General features: G+C 48.6%; 1 protein-coding gene across 1 annotated transcript in view; it reads left to right on the forward strand.

Moving 5' to 3' along the window:
* LOC143292987 (uncharacterized) overlaps nucleotides 1-12,748 on the forward strand; it is a 54,820-nt gene that overhangs the window by 21,652 nt on the left and 20,420 nt on the right. Inside the window, exons 5-9 of the mRNA XM_076603750.1 lie at nucleotides 2,045-2,176; nucleotides 3,049-3,141; nucleotides 3,762-4,005; nucleotides 4,602-4,752; nucleotides 5,060-5,172. Of these exons, the coding sequence (XP_076459865.1) occupies nucleotides 2,045-2,176; nucleotides 3,049-3,141; nucleotides 3,762-4,005; nucleotides 4,602-4,752; nucleotides 5,060-5,172 (733 nt within the window). The remainder of the gene's footprint in view (nucleotides 1-2,044; nucleotides 2,177-3,048; nucleotides 3,142-3,761; nucleotides 4,006-4,601; nucleotides 4,753-5,059; nucleotides 5,173-12,748) is intronic.

Consider the following 12,748-nt stretch of genomic DNA (forward strand, 5'->3'; position numbering starts at 1 on the left):
GTTTCACATCCAACCTTTCCTGCCTGTTTACACACTCTATTGCATTGTTTCACATCCACCCTTTCCTGCCTCTTTACACACTCTCTGTATCCTTGTCTCACTTGGGCCCACTTTCCTGCCTCTTTACACACTCCCTGTATGCTTGTCTCCCCCCACCCGCCTTCTGTCTCATTACACACTCCCTGTATCCTTGTCTCACATCCCCCCCTTTTCTGCCTTCCTCTTAACACTCTCCCTGTATCCTTGTTTCACACCCCCTCTTCTTCTTTACAACCCTTTATTTCCGCCTGTTACTCCCTGTCGTCACCCATCACCCACTGCCCTGTATCCCGGTCTGTCACCCCATCATCCATCACCCACTGCACTATGTCCTTGGCTGTCACCCATCATCACCCACTGCACTCTGTCTGTCGCCCATCATCACCCACTGCTCCTGTCACCCATCATCACCCACTGCCCTTTATCCTTGTCTGTCACCCTTCATCACCCACTGCCCTTTATCCTTGTCTGTCACCCTTCATCACCCACTGCCCTGTGTCCTTGTCTGTCACCCTTCATCACCCACTGACCTGTGTCCTTGTCTGTCACCCATCATCACCCACTGCCCTGTGTCCTTGGCTGTCACCATCATCACCCACTGTCCTTTATCCTTGTCTGTCACCCTTCATCACCCACTGCCCTGTGTCCTTGTCTGTCACCCTTCATCACCCACTGCCCTGTGTCCTTGTCTGTCACCATCATCACCCACTGTCCTTTATCCTTGTCTGTCACCTATCATCACCCACTGCCCTGTGTCCTTGTCTGTCACCATCATCACCCACTGCCCTGTGTCCTTGGCTGTCACCATCATCACCCACTGTCCTTTATCCTTGTCTGTCACCCTTCATCACCCACTGCCCTGTGTCCTTGTCTGTCACCATCATCACCCACTGCCCTGTGTCCTTGGCTGTCACCATCATCACCCACTGTCCTTTATCCTTGGCTGTCACCCATCATCACCCACTGACCTGTGTCCTTGTCTGTCACCCATCATAACCCATCACTGCCCTGTATCACACCCCCTCTCGGTCTTTTCCTATTACTCACTGCCACCCCAACCCTGCCCTCCCCTTCCACTCTTTTTATAGCATTGGTTCACAGTGACTGTCTCTGTCTTCCTTATGTGTATATAACTGGCTGTCGGGTTGATAAATGTCACATGTAGTTGATGTACACGGCACACCTATTGTGAAAAGTGCAGTTGATTTTTGACATATTACAGTTCTTTCCAACATCACCCACCAAGGGTGAGGGGTTGGTTGGAGAGTGAGGGAGGGGAAAAGGGTAGGTGGTAGGATAGAAGGGATGGGGGAGTTAAGATGGAGGGGTCACTATCAACCCCCCTTCCCCCCAGTGCACAATGCCAGGTTAAGACAGTCAGCAGAAAGTGGTGTTCTGGTAACAGTGGACACTGTCTGCACTGTGGGTCTGGGGTGGATACAAACTGTTCTTCAGCGAAGGAAGGGAAGGAGGAATGTGATCCTTGTGGACAGGTCCACTAGTGTGTACTTTGACCCTTTGAATCATTGTTACTTAGTGATTATGTCATAACATGTGCCAAGTAGTGTTTCTTTAGAGGGATAAATATAAGCATAAGATATTGTGATATTCTGTGTGTTTTGTATGATTCCCAGCAATCTTTAACAGTTGCTGAAGTCATACACCATTCTGTAATACTAACAGGTACTTAATATTTCTTTCATTCGTAATATAACTTATGACTCCTCCACCCAGCTGAACTGATCTTCCTTCTTTTTCCTCTTAATACCCATTTCTCCATGTCTGACCCTTCACCCACTCTCCACACTCATCATATGAATGTATGCGTGTGCTGAAAGAAACAAATGTGTAGTGTGTCTTTATCACCTTATTGTGAATAGACAATAAACTGAGAAGTTTTGATTCTGACAGAGCCTAGTGTGGAAATAGAAGACATGGTGTTTGTTCAGAGAATTAAGGTGGGCAAGTCCAGGCTGAGTGTTGTTGTTCCTTGACATGAGGACAGACCAAGGGGGTGATGTTTGCCTGGGTGAAGAAGTTTATTGCTGCCAAGTACCCTGCCCTCCAGATAGAGCTCAAACCTCATTTCCTCAGGACAGCATTGGAGAGAGAGATCTACTCTGGCAAAGTGGAGCTGGTCAGTGACATCTGGTGCTTATTGGGTGTTTAATGTGTTGAGTGAAGAGTGTGAGAGAGAGTAAGAGAGCAAGTATGTGTGTGTGTGTTTTCAGAAGGTAACAGCCGTTCATGTGTCTGTACATACTGGTGGGTTATTGGAAGGTAATTGATGTTTCATATATGAGTGTGCACTCGCGTGTGTTTGTGAACATGCATCTCTGTGCATGTATGTAAATGTGGGTGCATAGATGTGCATTTGTTTGATTTGATTTGATATGGATACTTATGTAGCATCCATCCTTGGTCAAAGATCAAGCTCTAAATGCTTTACAAACATGGGGTCATTTGCACAACAGACTGTCTACCTGGGTAGAGCCAACTGACAGCTGCCATAGTGCGCTCATCATTTGTTTCCTTTGTCATTCAGTCAGATTTCAGGCACACATACATACACACTCAGACAGACAATGAGACATGTAACATTTTACATGTGTGACCATTTTGTTTATTTACCCGGCCATGTAGGCAGCCATACTCCGTTTTTGGGGGTGTGCATGCTGGGTGTGTTCTCTTTCCATAACCCACCAAATGCTGACATGGATTACAGGATCTTTGACATGTGTATTTGATCTGTGTGCATATATTGATGCACACATAAAGGAGGTTCAGACACAAGCAGGTCTGCACATATGTTGACCTGGTAGATATGAAAAATCTCCACCCTTTACCCATCAGACGCCGTTACCAAGCTTTGAACCCGGGACACTGAGATTGAAAGTCTGCTTTAACTGCTTAGCTGTTGCGCCCATCATTTGATAGATGGCTTTTTTTTTTTTTTTCAAATGTTTGAATGATGTTGTAATAGTGATTTGACGTGTGGTGCATGTTCAGGTGAAGGGCATAGGGTTCTGTGGGTTTTACCGACTGCCTGGTCCCCCTGACACAGAGGAAGAGGCCAAGTCCAAGAAGAAGAATTCAAAAAAGGTGACACACACACACACACACACACACACACACACACACACACACACACACACACACACATGCTTGCTCTCATTTTTTCTCTTACACTCTTTCACTTACATACACAATTTCACTCCCTTACAAAAGCACACAATCTATTTTGGCAGCAGTTGTTTAAAAAAGAAGACAGTGATGTCATGTCAGTTTTCCCCAGTTTAATTGATCAGTACAACTAAAATGTGCCCTTGTGACAGTGCACAACACTTTATTCCAACAACTTTGTAGTGACACTTATATGTCACCATGATTACATGGTTCTGCCATCATCATCAGTGTTGTCACACTGCTGTTATGAAACTGCTCATTCTGTGTGCATGATGTACACTTAAAATACCTGAGTTACACTCCTTGTTACTATATGTTAGAATGTGTGTTTAGCATGTATAATATAAAAAAATATCTGTTTTCTTGTCTTATCAAAGTTTACATATCACCATTAGAGTTGGATAAAACATACATATCCTTTTTAGTGTGAAGAAAACAAAAATAAGACATGGACAAAAGGGTTTTAAAGAACCTCAGTGTTTCATTCTTGTTCTACCAGTTTCATTTGTTTTGACCAGTTTTGTGGCTTCCTTCAGACAGCCAAGGGGGAGGAGAGTGCTGAGTCAGGGAATGACTCTGCTGACAAAAACGGAGAGGATAGTGAAGGATCCCAAGAGAAAACTGAAGACTCCTCTGCAGAACAGAGTGATGACAAGAAGAAAAAGGATGCAGAGGACAGCATGGATGAAACCGAGGAAAGCAAAGAAGAGGAGAAGGAAGAAGAGAAGGAGGAGGAGGACAAGAAGGCCAAGAAAAAGAGGAAACGGACAGCAAAGCCCAGTGAGTGTTGCCAGTGTTGGTCATGGGAGTTTGGATCTGTGAATGACATGGGCGTGAATCTGTCTGAATTATATGGATTTCCATTCACCATTTGACAGTTTTGAATATTATTTATTTTGTAAATTACCCCTTAATCTTGTTTTACTGGCCCCTGGACCCAAACTGAAAGTTTTCAGCATTACAAATATGAGTCACTGCAACTCATAGAATTTGAAGTGTGAAAATGACTGTTGATTTCAATGTGGAGAGGATTGCTGTGGGGTTGTCTGACACCAGAAGACAAGGTTGGGTTGTCTGACACCAGAAGACAGGGATTGGGGTGGGGGCCAGCACTGTGCTAACAGTGTCTGTTGTTGGTCCATCAGACAGAATGTCAGTGCATATCACAAGATGACAGACTTGTTCCACATCACATAGATAGCAACATGTCTCATGACAGTGACAGAAGCAAGTTGTCCCAGTTGTGACATATAACAGATGACAACGACAGAATATAAAAACAATCAAAGATGTGACAGGATACAGTTGATGATGTGAGAGGACAGTTCAAGTAATGCATGTGACTGAGGATGGTATTGCTACAATGCTGATTGCAGGACGGATTGACCCCCAACACAGCAACCCTCAAACCATCAACGATGTGTTTCCCCTGGCAATGACCTACATGGCTGAACCCAAGGAGGCTTCCTTTGGCCGCATCAAGAAGTACTTGGAAAAGTACTATGGCAAAGTGGACATTGACATGAAGTAGGTCTTGTTTGTTGCCTTATTTACCACTCAACCACCATCTTAGAAAAATACTTTGGCAAAGTGGACATCAAGTAGGTCCTGTTGTTTATTACCTTAGTTAACACAACACCAACTTCAACATACATGTAAAACACAAGAGTGTGTGTCTTGTCAGCTGACATGTGGGATATAGACTAACAGAGATAGCAATTATTTCCATGATTTCACTTACGCATAGTTTTATTCACAGTTGTATCTATGTGCCCTTCATAGTGTCACACTGTGTGATGAACAGATGACAATGTGACACAATGTGTGTTGACAGACTGAAGCGGTGCATGGAGCACGGCTGTGAGACAGGCATGTGGGACAGGGTGTCTGGCGCGGGGGCTTCTGGCAGTTTTCAGCTGCAGGTGGATTCCTTCAACCCAGAACACAGTAAGGTTGCACTGCACTGTGACACTGACACTGTTACTGCACACTGACATCGACTTTGACATTGACATTCTTGATTCCTTAAACCCAGAGCACAATAAAGTGGCACTGTGCTGTGATACTGACACCATTCCTGTACACTGACATTGTTCCAGTACATTGTCATGTACATTGACATTGTTACTGTACACTGAAACAGTTCCTGCACACTGACGCTGTACACTGACAGCAGCAGGTGGATGTCTTCAAACCTAAACATAGTAAGGGGGCACTGACACTGTGCACTCTGATAATGAACATTGACACTGCACAGTGTGTGTCATGTATGAGTGACTTGCTAAGAGACCTATCCCTGATTCAGAGTGGTCCTTTCAGTATGTTTTCTTCAGGTCAGCATTCTGGCAAGATTCTTTTTCAATCTGAATTCCGTCAATTGAGTTAGCTGTACTTTGTTCACAGTTATGTTGTAGAGAGAGCACAGCAATGTTTGGGGGTTTACCAGGTTGATAGAAGATGCTGTGTCCTGATACCATTGGGTGGTATTTTTCAGTTTTTTCTGGATGGCTGCAATTTTTTCTTGAGCATCTTTTAAAGACAAGGCCATCGTCTGCTAAAGTAAGCACACAAGCTGCACATCAGCAAGTCCTTCATGTGGACAATTGTAGAGGATGGGAGAGAGTTGAGATCCCAGTAGTAGTCGCATGGAAATTTTATTGGGTGTAAAAATCCACTCTCCTAGATGTTGGATGGCAGTTCTTTCCTGAAGTGCTGGTGCTTGGAAATCTCGTTAGTGTCACTTACTTCATACTTAAGTAGCAGCATAATTTGTGCAAACTAGAGTTAATTGTATGGATATTCTAGGTCATTTGCTAATGCTAATGCTTACTCATTTGTCTGAAATCCTTCATTTACCGCATATGCGAAAGCAGTCAGATTTTCCCATGTACACTGACCTGTTCTGTACCCGCCTTGATTTGGAGGGAGACTGTGCCTCTGTTAAAGATCTCCTGTGAGTTTCCTTGCTGTTATGCAATCTGTGAGCTTTCCAGTGACATTTTGCATTGATAGAGTGTGTTAGCCGCTTAGATTAAGGTGATCCTTGCTTGGTTTTGGTATAGGCTTTAATCCAGAGGACTTTCCCAAGGAACAAAATGAGTGTCATGTCAGGCATGAGATTTTTCCGACTATAGTCGGATTTCCGACGGAAAATTGGCACCAGAGGCCGCGTAAATCCGTTGAGAAAATCAGAGTGGTGGAGGGGGGGCAAGGTTTTTTTCCGACCCACGAAGATTGCACGAACGTTGTCCGACCAATCGGCAAAACAGACCCACAGCGTTTGCTAAAATACCCCATGTTTGGATAAGCGAACCAATTGAGAATAAGTGTTCCATTGCTCCTCTGTCATCATTTAGCTTATCTGTATTCGGTCAGGATTACAAAACTCACTCGCGGGCTAAGATAAGTCTTCAGTCACTGACAAAATGAGAAAACTCAAAGGATTAGAGGATTTTTGCAGCAGAGATCGATAAAGGAGTGAATAATAAGTGGAACTGGCTCTGGCAAGATGAGATCGTGAAAACAGAAGTGAAGAATAAAAAAAAAACAACAACACTTTACGGGTAGGTAACGCCATTCACAAAATTGACACTGCGGACAAGGCCAAGTGCGATTGGTGTCAGATTGTAAGGGTGCAGCTCTTCAGTCCAGGCACGGAAATCTGTTTTCACATTTGCATTAAAAACGGAGTGTCCGTTTTCTAGAAGAAAAAAGAAAGAAAAAAAAAGCTGATGGGCAGTTCTATATCGTTTACCGATGATCTGTCAAAACTAAAAAAGGAATGCTCTTTCGAAAGCGTCGTTTAATTACACATACTTAACCATGACCCAACTAGTGCAGACTCCGGCAGGGGTCTGACATTCCTGTCCTGTGCAAACTACTATCCGCCTATGCAGAGAAAACGAAAGTACTACGGCCGATAACCTCCCGGAAGTAGGTAACCTCCCCTTTGTCCCCCTGGCTAGTGCCCTCTTTTTCCGGCAGCCATCTCGACACCTGTTCCTGTGCACTTCATACAGCTAAGCTTTTTCGCATTTTCTATCTCTCTATCGATTCTTTGGCGTTTCTGTTTTGTGTCCAATTATGTCTTCAAACAGGTTGCAAAATTATGTGGCTCGATTGGGAGATCGGGCTAAAATTAAGGCACGATTGCAATCGATTCGCGATCACTCTGGGCCCTCTGCCTCTGGCTCTCTCAACAATGCCAACCCCACACCACCTCCACTTCCTGTACTACCTCCAGTTGACTCCAGACCCCCACTACCCCCTACGCCTCCTCTGGCGACTTCTAAAGGTTTGTTACCCCAAACACAGGTCAGTGGTACCATTGATGTTATTAATTTCTAACCGCAAATGGACTCGACGCGATCCGCGATTTCTCGGCTCTGCCAGTCGGCAGTGCCCGAGTCGACCTCCTCTATCCCTTTCCCCATGCCCAGTCTCAACAAGGGATTATAGCACAAACCCTTTGGGGAAACAACACCATACATTTGCTCTGGATCCGCACGCTAGACTGGGCCTATGTGCGATGCGTCCGTGGTGGCGGCCGTGACATCGGATCACAAGCCCCCCACGTGGCATGCCTCGACCGTCTCAGATCCATTGGCAACCGAGGTGCGTAGGGATGCCCTCCCCATGTGCAGGGAGGAAGGTGGACCACTAGGGGACACGCTTGCCCATACACATGCACTCCTCCACTTGTCAAGAATTTCCGATCCAAGGGAGGTAACTCCTGCTTCGGCTCCCTTACCGGTGACCGCCGCAGTTACTTCCCTTGCACCGGCACTGCGCCTTGCCTACAGTGCAGGTACGTGCACGGTTCCTGCAAGTAATGCAGTGATGTCCACATCTGCCATACCGCCAGCTGCTGCTGTTTCCCAGCCACTAATGGTCTCTCAGCAAGCTGCTCAACCAAACAGTCAGCAACTCATTGTTAACTTGCTGCAGCAGTTATGCTCCACTCTGCTTCCTGGTGCCACACCTTCTCCTGCTACTGCTCCTTCTACTGCAGCACATCTCCTTCCACCATCCTCTGCCACCCCCCAGCAGCTCCTCTCCACTACAACAGGACACACTCATAGCACCCAGTGCAACCACACCGGTCACGTGCTCAGCACACAGCCTGACTCATCATCCTATGCCATTGAAGAGACATTTTCTGATGGTGACACAGACACAGAGGAACCACCTTCAGAGGATAATCAGCTGGTTTTCCTGCAGGAAACACTAGCCCTTCTAGCTTCCTACACTCCAGATAGGGTGGAGACAATTCAAGCACCGGGCAAGCCTCAAACCCGCGGTGCTATGGAAATTATGGGCATCCACAGGTCCTCCCATGGCCCTCACTACGCCCTTACACAGTCGCCCAAGGTACTTGATGCCCTGCAAAATACACTGGCACGCATCAGGGGCCAACCCATCAGCGATGTCCCCTCAGACTCTGTCCCAAATTTTCCAGCCGCAATGGGTCAAGGGTAATTCTTGAAAACCCTGCCCAGACCCACTTCAAAGCCCCCACTTTTAGCTCCGGGTCCTATTCCTCAAAGACCCCTGCCTCTTTCTCAGGAAGACCTACTACTCCTCCCGCACAACTCACATGGCAATCGCATAGTAGCCCAACAGATTCCTGATGGATCTGGAGGAAGCTGCCAGATTGTCCCTTGAATCGACTGCCGCCAATTTCCTTGCAGGCCTTGCCACAGCACTGATGGAAACCCCCACTGATCAACCAGCCAGCCTTGACATCACCATCTTCTCTTCTTTTGTACAGCAGATCAGCCAGCTCCTCATGCGGTCTGCCAATATACAGTCACAGGCCTACATGAATGTTATTTTGGCCAGGAGGGATGCTGTGCTCGACCGCTCGCTCTCCATATATGCGCTCTCCGCCAGAGCACGCTTTCCTCAGAGCGCTTCCCCCCACCGACGGTTCCCTATTTGGTCAGGGCTTCCCCACTGCGGCCATAAAACGCCGCGCAGACTTGGGTAGGGACCTTGCCCTTGGCACAGGCCCTCTCCGCGCTTTGGCACACTTGCGGCACGCTCCGCGGCATCAACCCTACACCTTCAGGCGCAACAACGTAACCACCTTCAGACTGCACCCGCGTCAGTCTTCACCCTCAAACGCCAGGGCGCAACCCAGGGGCCAGCCCAGGGCATACAGGCACCAGCCGCACACATTCCGCTCTCCACACAGGCCATCAGCCACCTCCAGACCGGCCCACCCCCAATGACTTACCCCCACCCTTCACCCGCCACTCACGCAACAGCAGCCAGCAGGCAGCCTATCCAGGCACATGGCAGCGTGGCTGTCTCTCCCAGCATGCGAGTGAGTCCTCCGGTTGATAGGGTCGGGGTTCCGCCTACCTCTCACTCCCCCCCACCCCCGACAGCCCTGCGGGATGAAATCCTCTCTCTTCTCCAGAAAGAGGCCATAGAGGAAGCTCCTCCTCTGTCACCAGGCTTCTTCGGCCGCATTTTCGTCATCCCCAAAGCCTCCGGCGGATGTCGGCCAGTCCTAGACCTTTCTCCTCTAAACAAGTACCTCCAGCACAAACCATTCCGCATGGAATCACCTGCGTCAATCAGGGAATCCATCAGGCAAGGAGACTGGGCAGTCTCCCTAGGCCTCACGGATGCATACTTCCATATCCTCATTCATCCCAGGGACCGCAAGTGGTTCCGCTTCTCATAGGAAGGCAAGTCCTTCCAGTTCAGAGCCCTTCCATTTGGCCTTGCACCAGCCCCATGGGTCTTCACCAGGGTGGTCAGGGAACTATGTTTAGCCCTCAGGAGCAAGGCCATACGCCTGAGGGTCTACCTAGACGACTGGTTGATCCTTGCGGAGAGCAAGGCCCTCTGCCAGCATCACCTGAACCTTGTCAGGAACCAGTGCCAATCACTGGGCTTTCTAATGAACACAGAAAAATCGGAACTAGAACCCTCTCAACAGTTTGAATTCCTGGGTATGGCGATCGATTCTGTATCAATGACCATACGTCCGGCCACGCCTCGCCTCCACAGGCTACACAGCCTCCTCTCTCAACTATCACAGGCAACCTCGGCGTCTGCCAGGGAACTTGCCTCTCTGCTAGGCTTCATGGAGTCCCTTGCTGCACTTGTTCCACTAGGGAGACTACACAAACGTCCATTTCAGCGTCACTTCCAGGACAGGTGGTCCCAGTCTTCACAGACATGGGACACCTGTATACCTCTAGGCACATGGTTCTCACAGTCGACCCAGCACTGGATGGACATGCAGTGGCTCAACGCCGGGGTTCCCATCTCGAACCCAACACCGGATGCAGAACTGTTCACAGATGCCTCCAACATCGGCTGGGGTGCACACATGGAGAACCACACAGCGTTGGGGACTTGGACCCCGCAACAGCAGTCATGGCACATCAACAAACTGGAACTTGAGGCGGTCTTCCTTGCCCTCCAGCACTTCCTCCCCCACATTTTGCACAGGTCGATCTTGCTATGCACGGACAACACGACGGTAGCATGTTATGTGAACAAACAGGGGGGAGCTCACTCACACCAGCTGTCCCTGCGTGTGGAGACAGTCCTCCTGTGGTGTCAAGAGCACAGCATCCACCTGACAGCACGGCATGTCCCAGGCAAGCTCAACATTCTAGCAGATTACCTCAGCAGATCCCACACAGTGCTACAAACGGAGTGGACCCTGTCACACTCAACACTTCAGCCAATCTGGGACGATTGGCACAAACCACATGCGGATCTCTTCGCCACAAGATTCAACTTCCACATTCCTACATACGTCTCCCCAGTCCCAGACCCACAGGCCTGGGCCATAGACGCCCTATCGATCAGCTGGTCCAACCTTTCGGGGTATGCCTTCCCCCCACTTCCCATCATGGGAAAAGTCCTCAGAAAGGCAAGACTGGAGAGTGCCACCTTGATTCTCATCGCACCCCACTGGCCAGCACAGCCGTGGTTCCCCAACCTTCTCCACCTTCACATCGGCAGACACTCCCTAGTCCAGCCCCGCTCGGGCATCCCCCACGGAAACCCAGAGGTTCTCAACCTACACGCCTGGCTACTGTGAGGAAATCTCTGTCAGCACTAGGCACCTCCGATGACACAGCTGACCTTGTGTGCAGGTCACATTGCAAAGGCACTCAAGGCGTTTACTCTGCACACTGGAACCGCTGGCTCTCCTGGTGCTCAACCCACTCAGTCAATCCCACACACCCATCCAATATGGATCTCGCCAACTTTCTTGCCTTCCTCTCCTCCTCCAAAGGCCTCTCTACCTCTGCAGTACGCGTCCATCGCGCTGCAATCAGCTCCACTCTTCGGCAACTGGGCGGGCCCTCTTTCTCAGATGACCCCCTGCTTAGGGCATTGGTCCGAGGGGCCTCCCTCAGTCAGGTAGTAAATCCCTCCGGACCCCTTCTTGGGACCTTTTTCTGGTCCTACAATACCTCCACAAGGCCCCCTTCAAACCCCTTGCTATAGCTCCTTTCAAGCTACTCTCCATGAAGACACTCTCTCATCTCACTTGCCTCAGGCAGGTGGTGTAGTGAGGTTCAAGCCCTCAGTGGCATCACACAAGATATAGCCTTTGAGCCGGACGGATCTATCTCACTTAGATTCCTCCCTGAATTTCTTGCCAAAAATCAAACTCCCAGTACACCTCCCATTCTTTTCATCAAACCGCTCTCTTCCATACTGGCCCATGATGACGAGGACAGATTCCTCTGCCCGGTCAGGGCCCTGCGCATATACCTTAAAAGGTCGCGTCCCTTCCGATCGTCCAAACACCACCTCTTCATTAGCTGGAACCTGGACCATCCACGTGACATTAGCAAAACGTTGCTGTCTCGATGGATAGTCAATGCGATTAAAGATGTGTATGCAGATGTAGGATTGAGACTTGATGCCTCCTCAGCCAGAGCACATGAAGTCAGAGCATGGTCCTCTTCTCTTGCCTTAGCGCACTCAGCACGGCTGCAAGACATCATGGATACTGCCTACTGGGAAAATCCTGCCATCTTCATTGACTTCTACCCGAGAGACGTCGCACGCCTGCAGGATGATGGCTCAAGACGCATCGCTTCTGTGGTAGTTGCACAGCAGGCCATCGCAGCACACAGACAGTAGAACAGGCGAGCCCTCCACCTTGTCGTGCTATTCTGCACTAGTTGGGTCACGGTTAAGTATGTGTAATTAAAAGGAAATTTTCTATCTAAAATTACATTTAAATAACATGCTTACCGTGACCCAAATTTAAGACCCTCCCTTCCTCCCCGCTTCCTGTTCTCCCTGCTCGCTGCGCTGGTGATGGCATGGGGACAAAGGGGAGGTTACCTACTTCCGGGAGGTTATCGGCCATAGTACTTTCGTTTTCTCCGCATAGGCGGATAGTAGTTTGCACAGGACAGGAATGTCAGACCCCTGCCGGAGTCTGCACTAGTTGGGTCACGGTAAGTATGTTATTTAAACGTCATTTTAGATACAAAATTAAGTCTGCACTAGTTGGTTCACGGTAAGTATG

This window comes from Babylonia areolata, chromosome 18 (assembly GCF_041734735.1).
Source record: "Babylonia areolata isolate BAREFJ2019XMU chromosome 18, ASM4173473v1, whole genome shotgun sequence".
Lineage (NCBI taxonomy): Eukaryota > Metazoa > Mollusca > Gastropoda > Neogastropoda > Buccinidae > Babylonia > Babylonia areolata.